The 18,414-nt window shown below is 35.9% G+C and overlaps 1 protein-coding gene across 1 annotated transcript in view; it reads left to right on the top strand.

Moving 5' to 3' along the window:
- ACVR2A (activin A receptor type 2A) overlaps window positions 1–17,524 on the top strand; it is an 83,619-nt gene extending 66,095 nt beyond the window's left edge. Inside the window, exons 5-11 of the mRNA XM_014782439.2 lie at window positions 298–441; window positions 2,409–2,552; window positions 4,103–4,248; window positions 5,985–6,099; window positions 8,944–9,082; window positions 12,686–12,816; window positions 13,777–17,524. Coding sequence (XP_014637925.1) covers window positions 298–441; window positions 2,409–2,552; window positions 4,103–4,248; window positions 5,985–6,099; window positions 8,944–9,082; window positions 12,686–12,816; window positions 13,777–13,971 — 1,014 coding nt within the window. The 3' untranslated portion in view covers window positions 13,972–17,524. The remainder of the gene's footprint in view (window positions 1–297; window positions 442–2,408; window positions 2,553–4,102; window positions 4,249–5,984; window positions 6,100–8,943; window positions 9,083–12,685; window positions 12,817–13,776) is intronic.
- Window positions 17,525–18,414: the final 890 nt, after the last annotated feature.

Genomic DNA, 18,414 nt, shown 5'->3' on the forward strand with positions numbered 1-18,414 from the left:
TCTTAGTCGGGAAAATTAGTGAGATTTTATTTAGACCTTTTCTCCTGCTATACATATATAGCAATAGTGCTGAATGTTATTATGAAAACTCTTAATTCAGGTTGCTTGCCTTGTGATCATTAGAGATAATTAGTAATGCCTGAAAACTCAGTTTTGGCGAGATTGAAGTTAATGTTATTTGTATGTGTTTACCGTTTCTGTCAATTGATTCCTCAGTATACTCACTTTTTTCTCATATTTAGAATTAATATGTATCATGTGCTACTTTTTAATAATCTGATTATTGTTTATCTGTAGGACCCAGGACCACCCCCACCTTCTCCATTACTAGGTTTGAAGCCACTGCAGTTATTAGAAGTGAAAGCAAGAGGAAGATTTGGTTGTGTCTGGAAAGCCCAGTTGCTCAATGAATATGTGGCCGTGAAAATATTTCCATTACAGGTATGTTTATTGCATTTTTCTAATGTGCATGTATTTTTTAAAAGATGCAACTGGCTTGGTCATTGTTACTTGGAAACAGTCTGAAAACACAAGCCATATGTTTCAAGGTGGTTCTTTGTGATACTGGGGAAAGCAGTTAGCCCTTTTGTGTCTACCTTCTCAGCTGAGAAATGGAGTTAATGGTACAAAAGTCATGTTTGTTTGGAGTGGTGGAACTACCATAAATGAACATATAGGAGATCTTTTGCCCATAAAAATTCTACAGAAATGCAAAGTGAAGATGAGGGTTCCAATAAAAAAATATAATTCATTGTCTGAGTGGTTAACTTTTAATATCCCGTTGACATGATCAGAAAAAGCAAACAGAAGAGTGACAGTGGTGTGCTTTGTTCTAGAATTGCTGTTGGGAGGCATATTACCAGACTGATTAATATTTTTTCTACTTTGAGTGTTTATGTAATCATTTCAAATGATTTTGTTTGGTGAATTTTCAGAGGCAGTGAATCAAGACTCCAAGTAATTGGTTTACTGTTGACTTGTTTTTCTTTTAAAGGGGGCTGACCTCAGAAAACCCTGGACTAATGCACGTCTGAGTTGTTCTTATGTTTTGTTTGTTCCATTGGGGTTATAGATCTATGATGATTCCTTCTTCCCATGTCTTGCTTATACACCCCTGTGGCTGATGCCATGTGTGGTCTTGCGATCCTGGCTGGGTTTGGTGATGCAGGCTCCACCACTGTACCTGGACAGTGGATCTTCCTTATTCCAAAGTTATCATATCATATAATCAATTTCTTTTTCTTAATTTAATCATATAATCAATTTCTTTTTCTTAATCTTTCTAGATTTTAGCCTGCTTGCCTCCTCTAAAGCGTGTTTCTTAGAGTCTGTGAAGAAGTTTATTACTTTTTTTTTTAGTAGTACTGCAGATACTGTAAACTATAGTTGAGTTCTCAGATGAAGGATCTATTCTGTTGTGCCAAGATTCACAGATAAGATCAGGTTCTTATTGTGTGAGGAAGCTTAAAAATCAGAGAAAGACATTCAGATGATACTAACATATGAGTAACAACAACAACAGTAGCTAACATTTCATTGAATGCTTCTGTTGTGTCAGGTGGAGTGCTTTACACGTATGAGTACTCACTAATGCATGTCTACATATTTACCCATACGTATAATACAACACACAATAGACCTATAATCCAACAACCCTATAGGGCAGACATGATAGTCCCCGTTTTGCTAATAAGGAAACTGAATGTATGTAACTTGCCAAATTTTTAGATAGTTTGGATCCAGAGGGTTCTTAACCAATATGCTATGGTGCCTCCCACTTTCATTATTCTTTCATTGTGAAAAGATACTAATCCTTTGTAAGTAGATGTGTAGTAGGCATGGATCACTTGCAGGCACAAATGAGTCTGTGGTGTTTTAAATTATTGTATTGCATATTTATACCCCATTGCTCTCTCATTGACTTTGCAAGGTATTCTAAACATTTTGTTAAGAATGTTTGATATAATGTTAGTCTTTGAAAAATTGTTTTCTATTTAGATGAAGTCATTCTACCTCAATTTCATTTTTCAGGGAGGTTATTCTGAATAGCAACACAGGTATTGTTCACACCACGATGAAATTATACTGTAGTGCTAACTTGTAAACAGAATGTGTTGCCATTGTTAGGCACACAGGTGGAGGATTTCTGATCACCTCCTGTGTTTACAAACTAGAAACAAAGAAAAGTATATTTTGAGGGAATGGGGCAGGGCAGGCATTTGGTCTGGAACTGTTACCTGTTGTCAGAGGTATTTTTAGTTAAAAAACAGGACAAATACAAAACCAAAGAATCTTTTAATACTTAGCTTTATTTTATTTTGTCTTAGAACTTGCTTGAGTAATCTCTTAGATACAGCTTATTTGCTGGTATTCTTTGCATTCTTACTATTCTTTGTTTTTAACTTTAGGATAAACAGTCATGGCAAAATGAATATGAAGTCTATAGTTTGCCTGGAATGAAGCATGAGAACATATTACAGTTCATTGGTGCAGAAAAACGAGGCACCAGTGTTGATGTGGATCTCTGGCTAATCACAGCATTTCATGAAAAGGTAAAACTACTTTCCATTTTGACTCAGTAAAGTCAAGGCTGGCTTATCTACCTAATGTTGGCTACAAATCTCTCAGACTTATTTTTCTGGGAACGGTAGGTTATTAGGGTTGGTTAATATTTATAAGTAAAAAATCTGTTTTAGAAGATAATTTATTTTAATAAAAGAGCAAAGATGGCAACTTTTTCACTTAACCCTCTACTTCTGTAATACCATTCTTTTGTCCCTGATTTCTTGTGCTGCAATTACCTCTCTTAGAAATAATTGTTTTAGTATAGCTAGTGCTTAGTAATTTTCATTTACCATTTCCGATCCATTTTGATTACATGAACCGTTTTTCAGCTTAAATTTTGTTTTAAAACTCTTTAATCATTGTAGCTTTGTGACAAAAGTAGAGTCAGGAAATTTATCTGATCTTTGATCTGTTACTAATTTGTAGGTTAATTATCACCAAAACACACTTGCTATTTTTCCTCAGTTTTTCTACTTTCAGAGTTAGTATGAAAGTACATATTAATGAAGCAGGAAATTGTGTTCTCCTTGGCAGTCAGTTTCATCATTGTCAAATATGAGTGGCTCTTTTACTTCTCTTAATTCTTGACCAAAAGGATGGCAGTAATCTCCAGAGGAAGTGTCTTGATGGTAGTTGTTGTGTATATATCTTAATTTTGTGTTCTCTTAGTCCTATGATATAACATCTCTATAGTCAATATATTTTAACTTTTTAAATATTTTCTAGAACTTTAGATTTTCAATGAGTCTTTTTTTTTTTTTTTAACTTTTTAAAGAAATGTGTTCCGGGGCTGGCCCGGTGGCGCAAGCGGTTAAGTGCGCGCACTCCGCTGTGGCGGCCCGGGGTTCACCGGTTCGGATCCCAGGCTCGCACCGATGCATCGCTTGGCAAGCCATGCTGTGGCAGCGTCCCATATAAAGTGGAGGAAGATGGGCATGGATGTTAGCCCAGGGCCAGTCTTCCTCAGCACAAAAAGAGGGAAATTGGCAGATGTTAGCACAGGGCTGATCTTCCTCAAAAAAAAAAAAAGAAAAGAAATGTGTTCCTTTATTTATTTATTTATTTTTTTGGTGAGGAAGATTGGCCCTGAGGTAACATCTGTGCCAGTCTTCCTCTATTTTGTATGTGGGACACCACCACAGCATGGCTTGATGGGTGGTGTAGGTCTGCGCCCAGGACCCGAACCCATGAACCCTGGGCCGCCAAAGTGGAGTGCGTTGAACTTAACCACTATGCCACCAGGCTGGCCCTGAGTCTTTTTTTTTTTTTTTTTTTAACTTTTGCCTTCTAGATAGGGGGAAATTGACTGATTGTGCTTGTAGCAAACCTTTAAAGATTAGTGGTATTCCTTTCTAGTCAAATGTTTATTACTGTGAAACTTGAACCATTCCAGAAAGATTATCTCTTGGATATCATTATTCACCAAAAGGAAAGATATGTCACTTTCCATAATCTCTTAAAAGTAAAAAGGAAAGTCTCCATATACATATGGCTTTTGTCAAGAGCGTAAGTTGTTTTTTTTCCCCCCTTTCTTTAGGGTTCACTGTCAGACTTTCTTAAGGCTAATGTGGTCTCTTGGAATGAATTGTGTCATATTGCAGAAACCATGGCTAGAGGATTGGCATATTTACATGAGGATATACCTGGCCTAAAAGATGGCCACAAACCCGCCATATCTCACAGGTAGAGCTAAATTTATATTATTTTCCCAAATAATTCAGAATTTGTTTATTATTTAAACTTTTAATCCCCTGGGCTAAATTCATTTTTCCCCTAGTTATCTAATCATGCTATAGGAAGCAGTTGAATTTCATTTGTTTTTCAAATTAGCTTTGAGATTGGCCAGGAAGTATTTTGGATAATGTATATGTTACATCATTAGCTTAATTATTAGCATTAGTTTAATTATTGACTTATGTTTTAATTGGTCTCATTTCTAAAAGTATGGTTAAGAATGAACAGTGTATTGTCTCTGTCTCACAGCAGAAAGAAATTTGTTTTACCTCAAAACATGATTTACTTCAAAGATGATTATAAATAGGTATAAGGGGACATAATTAAGGAGAGACCTTGACTATCTTTTTTCTTGTGTTTTCAATGACCATATGATCATTATCTGAGCTGAGGTGGAAGGAGACATCATTTGAACAACTGGCTTTATGTAATTGCCTTTTTCAGTGAAGAAATAGTACTTGGACCCAATTCTTGTCACACTCTCAAAAGGGAAAACGTTAGTTCCTTAAAAATGGGATTCAGTTTGCCATTGTGTATTTAACTTCCTTGAACATAGGATCAGTTTGTCTTCTTGTATTCGATTTAAAGACGGTTGCTTTAAAAGTAGGTATTAACTGATTCATTTAATGGATATTTATTTGAGTGCCACAGGTGGTGTTTTAGATTTCTGTGAGGCATTACTTTTAATCCAACTCCAATATAGATTCTGATTTTGCAAACCTTAAATGATTTCCACCCCAGAAATAGCTCCCCTTTCTTCTCACCTTCCTACAGTCTAACTGCCTCTTCCTCGATTTTTGCTTGCCTCACCTAGTCCTATAGAAAATGCCCAAAGGTTATTAGAAGTAGGGTCCCTAAAAATCTTCTGAGTCTAAAACTAGTTTTTGTAGCACTTGGGGCTGTTTATCTGTGCCTCCTCTATCCCCCTCTTGGTCTCTGTCTGTCCGCATAAATTTAACCATTGCTTGTGGCATAGATGTATTTAGTTAGGGTATAGTAATCTCTAGGATGAACCAGTTGAGGCTAGTGTGGAGAGGAGGGTATCTGATTGCCTTAAAATGGTTATTAGTCTTTTCAGAAGACCAGGATCTAGCTGGAGCAGTGTATGTTTATGGTGAAAAATTTCTATCTGTTATACATTCCTTGAGATGCTTTTCTACAACCAGGTTGATGAATATAACAACCACTAACATAAGGGGCCATTGTAAAACGTAGGCTGGTACAAATAGGCAAAAGACCAATTCAGCTATTATTTGAAAATTCTTTCATTTTGGTTTTTTAATTTCAGTTTCAATGGGAGTTTCTAATTGTAAACTCTGAAATATTTTTATCTTAAAAAACAGCAATTTTATGATTGATAGGTAGCAGTGACGTAGATAACACGTAGGCAGGACAGTACTTTTGGAATGGCACCTCTTTATAGAAATGTTTTATGGAGAGATTTCCTTCTTACTGTCCATGTTATGAAAAGGCGTGTGTCACTGTACTCTTGCTTCAGGCTATATGGAGACTTTGCTTAAGCTTTTTCTCCCTCTCCCTTCTTCTGTATTTCATACTTTCAAATAACTGTTTCTTATGGCATACATAGTATGCCATAAAAGTGCCTCTTTCCCACTTTTAATAAAAATTTTTAAAAGATGACTTGTTTAAACTTAATTTGAATACTTTATCTTTCTGTTTGCAAGGGACATCAAAAGTAAAAATGTGCTGTTGAAAAACAATCTGACAGCTTGCATTGCTGACTTTGGGTTGGCATTAAAGTTTGAGGCTGGCAAGTCTGCAGGTGATACCCATGGACAGGTAAGGATGATAACTATAAACTGTAAGAAAAAATAATCTTGTCCCACATGTTTTTAGAATGGCATATTTGGACTGAACTGGACTAAAATTATTGTGGTGGTTAGTAAATTGGCATCTAATATAAAACGACTCTCTTAAGAGTAATATGTTAAATTTACTGAGGAAGACATTTTCATATGGTGGTGAAGGACTGTTAGGACCTCAGGTGGTTTAGATCAAGCAGTTCATAAAACAACCTAGACAAATGGCATGGGATTCTACCTTTAAAACTACTCAAAGAAGAATCCAACACATTTTAATAGACTTCATTCTTAGGGAGTTCTTAGTATTAACTCAGTAGTTTTAACTTGTTAATTCTTTCACTATCTCAAGAGGATTGGAAGAATAGTCAGTCACTATTCATGCTACAATCCATTAGGATCTACTGCCCATTTTCCCAGACAACAATTACAGTTTCTTGCTTTTTGTTCTTTATTGCCTCATTAACTCTTTAAACAACTTTATAGTTTTCTCTGAATTCTCTCCAGAGTTCAGAGCACTTGTAAAGCCCTGAACGAGAAGCCTAACTCTAGTCAGGATGTGCACAGAGAGATCTCAGCAATGGGAATCTTGTAGAAGGCCAAAGAGGAAAAGGACATTATCCATACATTTTATTCTCAGAAACTCTGAGGCTAGGAAAAGTGTTTTCACTCCTACAAGATCACCTTTTAATCAAGAAAACCAGTTTGACCTGAAAGGTGACATTTCCTTACAAAGTCAAATAATTTAGGCTTTGGTAGGATCATTTCTTCATCTTTCAAATCATGCGGATTATTTGGTCATCTAATTCTCAGCTTTCTTTTTTCCCCAGTATATCCTATTGACTTCAGGAGCACAGTTTAAAGACTCATAGCACAACATATTTTGGCAGTACTGACTCATGATTTAAGAATTTACTTTGGAGCAGTGGTCAGCAGTCTTAGTACTAGAAAAGTTGACATTGAATGTATTTGGGAATGAAGGCAGTTTTGTGGAGAATATTACTGAGATGGGAGATTGTGCAGGAAGCCTAGGGACCAACTTCTGAGCTAAAAGTATGATTGATTATCATAAGACTAAATTTTGGAAACAGTTTAATCCTTTGGTACCTCATAACCTGCCCTCACCCACTTGTTTTTTCTAAGAAAAAATTTTGGACTCATTCACACTTTTAATACTCACAGTTGGGTTACATGATGTGGTAGACATAACTAGTTACTTACATCAGTGGTTTCTTTTTTTTTTTTTTTAAGATTTTATTTATTCAGTTTTTCCCCCCAAAGCCCCAGTAGACAGTTGTATGTCATAGGTTCACATCCTTCTAGTTGCTGCATGTGGGACTCGGCCTCACGTTGGACGGAGAAGTGGCGCCTCGGGGCGCGCCCGGGATCCGAACCCGGGCCGCCAGCATCAGAGCGCGCGCACTTAACCGCTAAGCCACGGAGCCGGCCCACATCAGTGGTTTCTTGACTTGAGATTTCATGGACCAGAAAATTTGAAAATGCCTGGTATTGCACATTTTTTCTATCCCAAAGAAAGAACACTGGGAAAAAAAAATAAGATTTTTACCTATTATCATCATCAATTTATAAAAAAGAGGACATTTTACACTAAAAAGGTAGATAAGTCATCATTTTATAAGAAAAGAAGTACTTTGGATTGCATACGTTTATCTTTAGGAGAAAAGTAGACTCTTGGGAAATGCTTGCTTATAGTACAATTAAAATAGTTATTTAAGGTAGCAAAAAAAGCAGAACTACTTTTTCTTTCTTTGTTTAATGTGTTCTCCTTATTAAATGAATTAAAAACTTGAACTTTAGGGTCCTAGTGATCTGCCCTTATTTGTTTTTCAAACATCTCTGTTATATGTATATTTGCAGATAATTGCCCAACTTCTAGTCTACAGATCACAATCACCTAAGGATGGAGCTTTTTGGAAATACCAATACCTGGGCTGCTCCCTAGATCTACTAAAACTCAAGTAGATTGTGATCTACTTTGCTATCTCACAAAATTTTTTAAGCTCTCATATATGAATGTTGTCAAGCACCAACCAAAGCTAGCTGTAATAGCTTAGTAACCATAGTCACATTACTAAGAAATACCAAATTGTTAGGGACAGATATAAATAAAGATATCCAAGGTAGAATTCATGAATAAATACATAGATTTTGTACAAATAGAACTTTAAAAAGTTTATCCATCCTTGACTTGGCTAATTTTTATGATTTGTATTATTTATTAGTTTTTTTAATACAGAGAAAGAGAAACCCTCAAAAAAAGTATTTTTTTTTTTAAAGATACATTTAAAACACTATGCAAAGGTACAGTTGAAAAGTATACAGTTTTTTTCTCTATTCCATTCTTCTCCCCACAGACAACCTTTGTTCGGTTTTTTTGATTACTTCTGGAAGGGGGAAAAAATTCTAAGCCTATATCAGCATAATGTCTGTTGATACATTAAGTGTACCCAGAAAGGATCTTAGTAAATATACTGCTTTGTTCCTTGCTGTTTTCATCCTTCAGTATTTTTGGAAATCTTTCCATATCAGTCCTTCTAGATTTATCTCACGTGTTGTAATAGCTGCATAGCACTCTGTTGAAGCAGTCCCTACTGATGGATGCTTCTGCTGTTTCCAGTGTCTTGGCTGTTGCATTACTTGAAATGGAATAAAATTCTGCTTGACCCTCTAGTCTAGTGGTCATAATTTAGTTACCTTATCTGATATTAGACCACAATTGGTTTTGATTCTTTTTACAAAATCATAAAATGTTAGTTCATAAAATTAATGAATGAGTACTGTTTGCTTTCAACATCTTTTTCAGGTTGGTACCCGGAGGTATATGGCTCCAGAGGTATTAGAGGGTGCTATAAACTTCCAAAGGGATGCATTTTTGAGGATAGATATGTACGCCATGGGATTAGTCCTGTGGGAACTGGCTTCTCGCTGTACTGCCGCAGATGGTAAGGGAAAAAATATTTTAAAAAAAGATATATATGCCTACTACACATATATGAAAAGGGATGATTACACTCAAAGGTAATATTTTAAAGTACAGTTGGTTTTTTTTTTAAATGGACTCCAAGAGGTGGTGGCTTAAAGAGAATTCAGGAGGCAGGGGATAGGGCAGGCAGGAGAGGAAATGTCCTCATAGGTAGTGATTCTGTACCGTTGCCACATGTTTTGCTGAGCACTTCGCATAACTTTAGCTTATTTCCTAACACAACTTTGGAGGTAGTTATTGTCTCAGTTTTACAGATGAGGAATCTGAGGCTCAAATTTTAGGTAGAAATGAAGTAGCTTGCCTCAAGGTGGTAAGTATGATAAATGGTGAAACCCTAGATTTGAAACTCTGATCCAGATATAGGGAAAGGGCTGCTACTTTAATTAGGTCGCATGAGTCCTGCCCCCGGGTTCTAAAGTCAACTCTTGTGGCTGGAGGAGATGCAAGTAGAGTTGGGGGACTTGGCCTCCCAGAAGACTCAGGCTGAGTCTAGTCAGCACGCCCATGATGCCAACATATATCTAACTAACCAGATTGAATTGACAGTCTATCCTCCATGACACAGAACTAAGCGTGCATTTGGATATACCGTAGGTTGAATCCTGCCTCCTTAAAGCTTTTAAAATCTGATCTGATGTAGACATTATTGTGAACATTTCCTAGCACAGCACTTTGGTTCTAAAGGATTCTTATTCTTTGTTCTTGTTATTGAAGTCCTTGTTGAAGGATAAATATTTGCATTGATTGATTGATTATAAACCTGAATATTATATTCCCGGTGTGACAAAATTATAAGTAGTGTTCTAGGTACTCTGTCTGTAGCGCTCCTCATAAGGTCTCGACTCTCTTCAGTTATGTTACAGCACTTTTTTGGATGTGAGACTCTACAGACTTCCTGACTGTTAAACTCCCAAACAAATGTAAATTAGCTTGATCTGTTTTGTTTTGTTTTTTTTATTTTATTTTATAATTGCCTAAAATTTCCTGTGGATTGTGAAAGACCATAGAAGAAATTGTGCTGACTATTTAAAAATGTATAACCAACTTAACCTATGTTTATAAGAATATTTTATGAGTTCTGTAATAGTCGCTCAGTATAGGACAGACTACCTCTGTATATGAAATTGGATTTGGGGTACTGTGCTTTTAAAGGGAACTTAGTAGACACTGCTCAGGAATGGAGATCCATTCATTCTTCCAAGATTGGGCGTTTGGCATGGGAGTGGATCCAGAACCTAAGAAAGGTTGAAGCAATTTGGATGCAAGTTTAGCTTACAAGTCTATAGGAAGAAGAGTAAGCTGTTCAGTGTATTTTGTCTCAAAGTGGAAGAGGAAGTACATTTATTATATGCATTTATGGAAGCAGAAGTAGGTCAGATGGCAGATGCTATAGGAAAATATATTTCATAAGAACTTTATTAATATATGAACTTTCCAAAGCAAACCATTGCATATTGTGTTATGGGAGATACACAAGGCTCTGCCCTTAAGTAATGTGCAATCTAGTTAAGGTGATAAAATATATCCTGGACAGTTAACTGTAGAGTAAGGTAAGTGTAAATTGTTTAGCTGAGTGCCCGGCACATAGGTATTCAGTAAATGTTTTTAGATGAATGTAGTACCTGAGAAATGTAGGGGAGTGTTAATGGGAGTTTAGAAGAGTGAGAAATTGCTTTGTTTGTGGGGAGGAGTTATCAGGGAAGTTGTTATGGAAAAAGAAAAGGATGGATGCTGACATTTCTTAAATGCCTTGCATGTGCTATGAAATGCTTAATTAGAGTCAGTCATTTCTGACTCTTAAGTCAGAAATTGGGAAAGAGGGGTTAGTGTGAACATTGCTAAAGTGAGTGTTTTAAGGTTTGTTGATGGCTGATTGTTGATGGTTCAATTCAGTGATTCCCAAACTTTAATGTGCATACCAAACTCCTGGGAATCTTGTTAAAATTTAGATTCTCACTCAGTTGGTCTGGATTGGATCCTGATGTTTACATTTCTTACAAGTTACCAGTCAGTGCCAGTGCTGCTGACCTGTGGACCACACTTTGAGTAGCAAGGATTGAATAGATACCTTAGAATGTCAGTACAGTCAGCCCTCCATATCCACCGGTTCCGTATTCGTGGATTCAACCAACTGCAGATCAAAAGGCCCAGGATGGTAGCGTTTGTACTGAATATGTACAGACTTTTTTTCTTGTCATTATTCCCTAAACAATATAGTATAACAACTATTTACATAGCATTTACATTGTATTAGATATTATAAGTAATCTAGAGATGATTTAAAGTAAGTATATGGGAGGATTGCATAAGTTAAATGCAAATACTATACCATTTTATATAAGGGACTTGAGCATCCGTGGATTTTGGTAATCTGTGGGGAGGTCTTGGAACCAATCCTCCCCACCCCCATACCAAAGGACAACTGTCCTCTAAGTCACTGGAAGTGCTCAAGCAGAGACTGAGTATCCAGGCATCAAGGATTCTTGCATTTAGAGAGGGTCGAGTTAGATGGCCTCCTTCATGATTTATTGTTCATAACTTATATTCTATCCAAGAGTGTTGGTGCATTTCCAGAGCTTGTACATGGTTTACGTCTATATATGGACACATCTGATCACTGAAATTGCTCATTAGTGACTGGTTTCTTTCAAGGGGAGAAGGCACAGTGATTGAAAGCATAGACTTTAAAGCCATTCAGAGAGATGGATTCAAATTTCAACTCTGCCACTTAACAGCTATATGTCCTTGTGCAAATTTTGGAACTTTTTTGAGCTTTCTTATCTGTAAAATAGAGGTAATGCCACCTTCACTCTGTGAAGATAAAATGGAATTAAATAGTGTATTTAAAGTTCCTGGTCAGGATAAGTGCTCATCAAATATTAGTTGTTATTAACTCCTACCTGCGTTTTCCTATTTGAGTGGGCCTAAGAAAAAAGGAATCATTTATGTTGAATAAATCCTCCTTGTCTGTGAAGGCACATTCTGACTTCTTGGAAACACTGTTTGGAGAGTTTGTGATTTTTTAAAAACTAGCCTCTTTTGGGCAGCTCTTGTGAGGGCAGAGAAGAGGTGTGACTTGGTGTGACATAATTCCTCATGTGGAGCGTGTAGGCGGTTTGGATGTGTCATAGAATAAAGATGGTTATAACAGATCGAACCCAAAGTCTTCAGAGATGGAAGCACCACAGTTTACAGTCCGATCTGAGTTCTAAGAGGAGTGGGTATCTTGAAGGGATATTATATCCTTGATTTGCAAATATCCGTGGTTCCCTGTGTCTTCTAAACGTATGGAGATAGGCATTCCTCATCCAGTAGATAAGAAAGCTCCTCACAAAGGCCTTAGTAGGATTACATACCAAGTCACAGACTTTTGATTTCCCCTAAATTAGAGTTTGGGTCACACTATGGTATAAGGACAGTTGAGGGTCCACTTCTTTCCTGTCATTATAGCATGTAACAGTTGGGAAAAGGTGATACAGAGTATGTTTTAGAAAGTTTGTTTCAGTTTGGAAGTCAGGAAGATTTGAATTAAAATGATTTTTTTTCTTTTTTTACATTTCAGGACCTGTAGATGAGTACATGTTGCCATTTGAGGAGGAAATTGGCCAGCATCCATCTCTTGAAGACATGCAGGAAGTTGTTGTGCATAAAAAAAAGAGGCCTGTTTTAAGAGATTATTGGCAGAAACACGCTGTAAGTTATACAGTTAGTTTTTCATTTGAAATTCCAATAAAAGGCTTTTCAGAGGAATGATTTATATCTCTGTACACTTCTATTTCTTCTAGGAGGATTTTCTGGGGGAGGTGATCTTCATACAGGGTATTCTGTAATACAGTTCTAGAATCAACAGAGTTAGGGCTATGTCTGTGTACTCATAAGGGAGATGGTGAAGTCAGAGAGCCTTAGGGGGCTCTTCATCTCTCTGGTCCTATACAGATGAGTATGTCTTCTATTGGGAAAGCTTCCCAGGGAAAGGAGTGCCTGTGGATAGATGGGTAACTTTGCTGATCACCACCTTCCCATACAGTGCCATTTTAAAAAGTGAAGTATCCAGTTTTCTCCTCTCTGTGGGAGTTTGTTTTAGCCTTTTGATTTGTGATTGGAAAATTTTCAAGTTCTTAAGAATGCTCTAAAACCAGAGACTAGGTAGGCGAAGGATGGACCAGTATTGCCCTGGTTATTTTGCTCTTGATGTAACTAGAAACATGGATAAAACCAGCTAGAGAATCTTCAGGGATGGCTTTCTAACCTTCTTTCTATTTAATTGCAAGATAGAAATGCTGATATTAACTAAGAAAACAATAAAAATTGGTAGACCTCCTTTAGCCTTGGTTTTGAATTCAATTCAAGGGTTAGCATTGAAATGACCTGGTTTCTGAACAATAGATGGGATTTTTGGAATTAAAAAAATTAATCACCTGCTGTGATAGTCTCCAGTGCTAAAAAAAACCCTGATTTTTCTTAGTGCTTTTCTTCATGTTGCTGCACCCAGTAGATATTCAAAAGTGAATATTGACAAATAATGTCGAACTTCACTAATTTTGAAACTTTCTTTGACCCACAAAAATAGCAATTTCTTTATGGAAATTTTATTGTTTCCTAATAGAAAACAAAAATTGCTGTGGTGTTTGAATATTTTTTTTTTTTTTTTAGGGAATGGCAATGCTCTGTGAAACGATAGAAGAATGTTGGGATCATGATGCAGAAGCCAGGTTATCAGCTGGATGTGTAGGTGAAAGAATTACTCAGATGCAAAGACTAACAAATATCATTACCACAGAGGACATTGTAACAGTGGTTACGATGGTGACAAATGTTGACTTTCCTCCCAAAGAATCTAGTCTATGATGGTTGCATCATGTGTACACACTGAGAAACAGGACTCTGAACTGGAGCTGCTAAGCTAACAAAAGTGCTTACAGTTTATTTTCTGTGTGAAATGAGTAAGATGTCTCTTGGACATGTCGGAAAGAAGACCCTCCTTTAAAATGTGGCTCTGGGAGACTTACATTACCTGTAGCAGAGACGTGAAGGACATGAGACTAAGAGAGAAGTTGCAGACTCTATAAAGAAACTTTTGAAAAAGTGTACATGAAGAATGTGGCCCTCTCCAAATCAAGGATCTTTTGGACCTGGCTAATCAAGTGTTTGAAAACTGACATCAGATTTCTCAATGTCTGTGAGAAGACACTAATTCCTTAAATGAACTACTGCTATTTTTTTTTAAATCAAAAACTTTTCATTTCAGATTTTAAAAAGGGTAACTTGTTTTTATTGCATTTGCTGTTGTGTTTCTATAAATGACTATTGTAATGCCAATATGACACAGCTTGTGAATGTTTAGTGTGCTGCTGTTCTGTGTACATAAACAAAGTCATCAAAGTGGGGTACAGTAAAGAGGCTTCCAAGCATTACTTTAACCTCCCTCAACAAGGTATACCTCAGTTCCACGGTTGCTAAATTATAAAATTGAGAACACTAACAAAATTTGAATAATAAATTGATCCATGTTTTGTAACAAGGTATTACAAATTCACTGTGTTATTTAAGAAAAAAAGGTAAGCTATGCTTAGTGCCAACAGTAAGTGGCCATTCGTAAAGCAGTGTTTTAGCTTTTCTTGTGCTAGCTTGTAATTTAAGGAAAAAAGTGCTGTTTTTTGAAATGAAAAAATGGTGTCATTTCCCCCTTCTTCCCATGTTTTAAAGCTTCATCTTATATCCAGTTCCCAAAATATTGCATACTTACCTAAGTATTTTTTTTAGGTGTGCTGTGTTTGGGGAATATTTGAAAATTTAAAGCATGATTTAAATTTTTTTAAGTGAGCTGTGACACTGGAAAGCTCTTCATTTTTCTTTTAAAATAGATTTTTTTTCCTATTTATATATGTAAAATTGTAGTGTATTTCTTTTCACTAGTGTGTGGGACATTCTTTATCACTGTTTTAGGGTCACCTCAGGAAGTGTCATTACTCAGAATTCCTCACTCTCTGCTTTGAGACTTGTAACTTTATCACTATATTTCTGCTTGGTGCCATCTTGTCAGAGTAATATTTGATGTCTGTGATATATAAAGAATTATCCTAGGATAGAGATTTTAAATTTTAAGCACAGATTTCAGATGTTACTGCTTTAAAACAAATCAGGGATAACAAGTTAAACTTATAACTTAAAATATGCAATGACATTTAGAGGTAACCAGTGTTGATGTAGGTAACATAGCCTAGCCTCCTCCTGCAAATTGCTTTCACAACTCTGATATTAATTTAGCATAGTTCATGCCTTATCCTTGATAAGAAAATGGAATTGATGGTAGGTAGGTGCCAAAGTGCTTTTCACAACAATATTACATTAGAATATAATTGGATTCTTCCTCAAATTTATACAGGCCAAAGTAAAACATTAATTTCCTGAATTTCTAGATTACTGACCAATAGCCAGTATTATACTATGTACTTTTGTCAGGTCATTTTAAAATCAATACATTAATTTTATAAAAGAACTTTTTACATGTCACTATCAGGAGCTCACTGTGAATGTGTTATCTTCAAATGGCTATTTAACCACAGAGTACACTACATTTTACATATAAATGCACTTAATCTCTGGGAATAATAAATTATATTATTTATAAATAATACATAGGTCAACAGACTCTAAGCAGGGAGGGAAAGAAGAGTAATAGCATTGTTGTCTGTGTGCCACACACCATACAGAACTTTGTGCTCTTGGTCACATATGTATCCAAGGTTTCATTGTATTCCTAAGAAAATTTCCATTTCAATATTGAGTTCATCTCTTTATTCCAAAAAGTACTTGGCCTCTCAATTTCTTGATTTGGTTTTGCTTCTACTTTGAAACTAATTAAGAAGGGAAAATAATGAGAATGTTCGTACATGAAAATTGTTAATCTCTTTAATTTCTACCTGTTCTAAACATTTAATCCTGTTTCTATAAGTTAAAAGAAATCAAATCGAAACAAAAACAAACAAGGAATATTATGATGAATGTTTGGCTTACGTGAGGACTAGAGATAAATTTTGTAAGACCAGTTATTCACAAGATCAAGTTTTCTCTTCGTGTTAGAAAAAATTTTTAGAAATCCTGGTTATTGTACTTAACTCTGGCTAACCAATTTTAAAACTTGTATCCTTTTGAGAACTATAATAATAGAAAAACACTTTTTATAAGCAGTAAATAAGAATGTTCCAGTGACTACCTGTCCTGATACCTAGTCTTGTTAAAACTTTCTTTTGCAGGGCATTGTCATGTTTGGTTTACAGTCAGTGCAGAGTGGGCAAGTTAACAAAAAATTTGAGCTAGGGATACTGAAAAAAAGAAGGATCCAAGAATGAGAAAAATTACTTGTTTGGGGGTAAACTGAGACCCCAATAATTTTTTCCTCATGTGTATGGTGCTCCTGATGATTCATCTTGTATTTTGCCTTTCTGACACCCATCCGAACTGCTGCTCTAACGTATACTCTTTACCTTGCCCAGATCTCCGTGTAAGGAATGCTTTATGATCAACTGCCATAGGACTGATGGATTAACCAGTGTTTGGCTTTATTCGAAGTCTATGCCCTGCACAGCTCTTGTATGTATTTTAGATGCTAGGAAGTTTTTAGCATGTGATGTGTGATTCTTGTTTGAATGTGTATTACAGGTACCTTGTGAATTCCAGAACAGAGACTGTGCCTCACAATTGTTGGTCCCATGAACTCGCACTATCTTTCATGGCGATGTTTTGACAATACAATCAGGAAAAAAAACCCAACAAGTTTGGAATTTAGAAATAGAATCATATATCATGAAATTGAAAAAGAATCTCTTCTTCCCCTTTTCCTCACTCCTACATAAAAGCTACATTTAAGTAAAATGCAGATGGTAGGGAAAAAAACCCTGGCCAGAGGATAGTTTAGTGGAATAAACTGATTACTGTTTGAAAAAAAATGCTTCACCAGATATTTTCCAGTTTCTCTTTTTTACCTTTTTAAAAAATTACTTTTTAGGAACATTTGGTATAATGTGCATAAAATTATTTACTGATTTTTGGGCAAAATGATACAAGTAGCATCTTGATTGAACATCATTTACCTCAGATATTCAACCAGCAGTACATTTTTTATGCAGTCTCAACCCATATCCTATTTGTTACCTCTCAAAATATTGGTAAGCAATTATTTTAGCTTTATTCTGTATTTCTTGTCAGTGTTTTGGGCACAGGTTGTTGTACTACTGTCAAATTGTACTTGCTACTTTTTCTGCAAGTATTTAACAAAAAGCTAAAAAAAAAAAGCCCCATAAAACCCCACCTTGGATAAGTGATTGTTAAATATTGTACAAATAAAATGTATGCTAGCCCCATTCCATCCCCAAGTTAAATAAAAAAATGAATTATGGTATGATTTGCATATGCAGTTTTTCTTTAGCTGTACATTCTTCTTAAAAAGGGGAATAATAGCTTTGTAATTTATAGTGAAGTTTACACCTTGAGATTTCTAAGAATGGGGATAGTTAGTAGTGAAAGAAGGGAGGTTTGTCAACTGTGGCATTTCCCTCCTTTGTTGTCTAAGCAGATTGTATTCCCACTAAAGTATATATGTTGGTCCTGCCAGTTTTAGGAAGCCAGAGGCTAGCTGGCATTAGTTACCTTGTCTTTTCATATGGCAATAGAAAAATGTGACTTTTCATCAAAGATATAAACTACACTTCTCAATTACATAACACTAGTTTACGAATTGAATGGAAGAATTCTGGTATTTTTCATTTGGTCATCAGTAAGAATAACATCAAGGAAACTAGCTTTCATTTTCATTTTTAATATTGCAAAGGCTTTTGTTTATCCTGTGGCTTTCAAAGAAAAAGAGGGTGGAAAAGCCCCACACTGTCCCATTGAGTGTCATAGTTCACACCAATGGAGTCTCAGTTTTTTTAGGGTAAAGGTGAAGGAAGGGGCAACACTTAGGTTATGGTGGTTTGAAAGAACCTGCATTGCCTTCTAAAAAAAATGAAAATGCGAACCATGGTGGAATCTATATGGAATCTCTACAGAAAGACACAAATCATTTTCCACAGCGTGTTCTGCAAAACACTGATTCTTCAGCAAGTTAATAGTATATACTCAACACATATGGCATTATGATGAGCAAGTTTGGACCAACAGGTTTTAATTCCTCAGAGCCATTAACATGCATGTGCATATGAATTGGAGTTGTTTTTTGTTTTTTAATAAGATCCTGTTTTTGGTAGGGCATCTGGACAGACCACATGAGTAAAAACTGCACTGAAGCCT

Source organism: Ceratotherium simum, chromosome 9 (genome assembly GCF_057802395.1).
Source record: "Ceratotherium simum simum isolate JZ-2026a chromosome 9, ASM5780239v1, whole genome shotgun sequence".
In the NCBI taxonomy this organism is placed as follows: domain Eukaryota; kingdom Metazoa; phylum Chordata; class Mammalia; order Perissodactyla; family Rhinocerotidae; genus Ceratotherium; species Ceratotherium simum.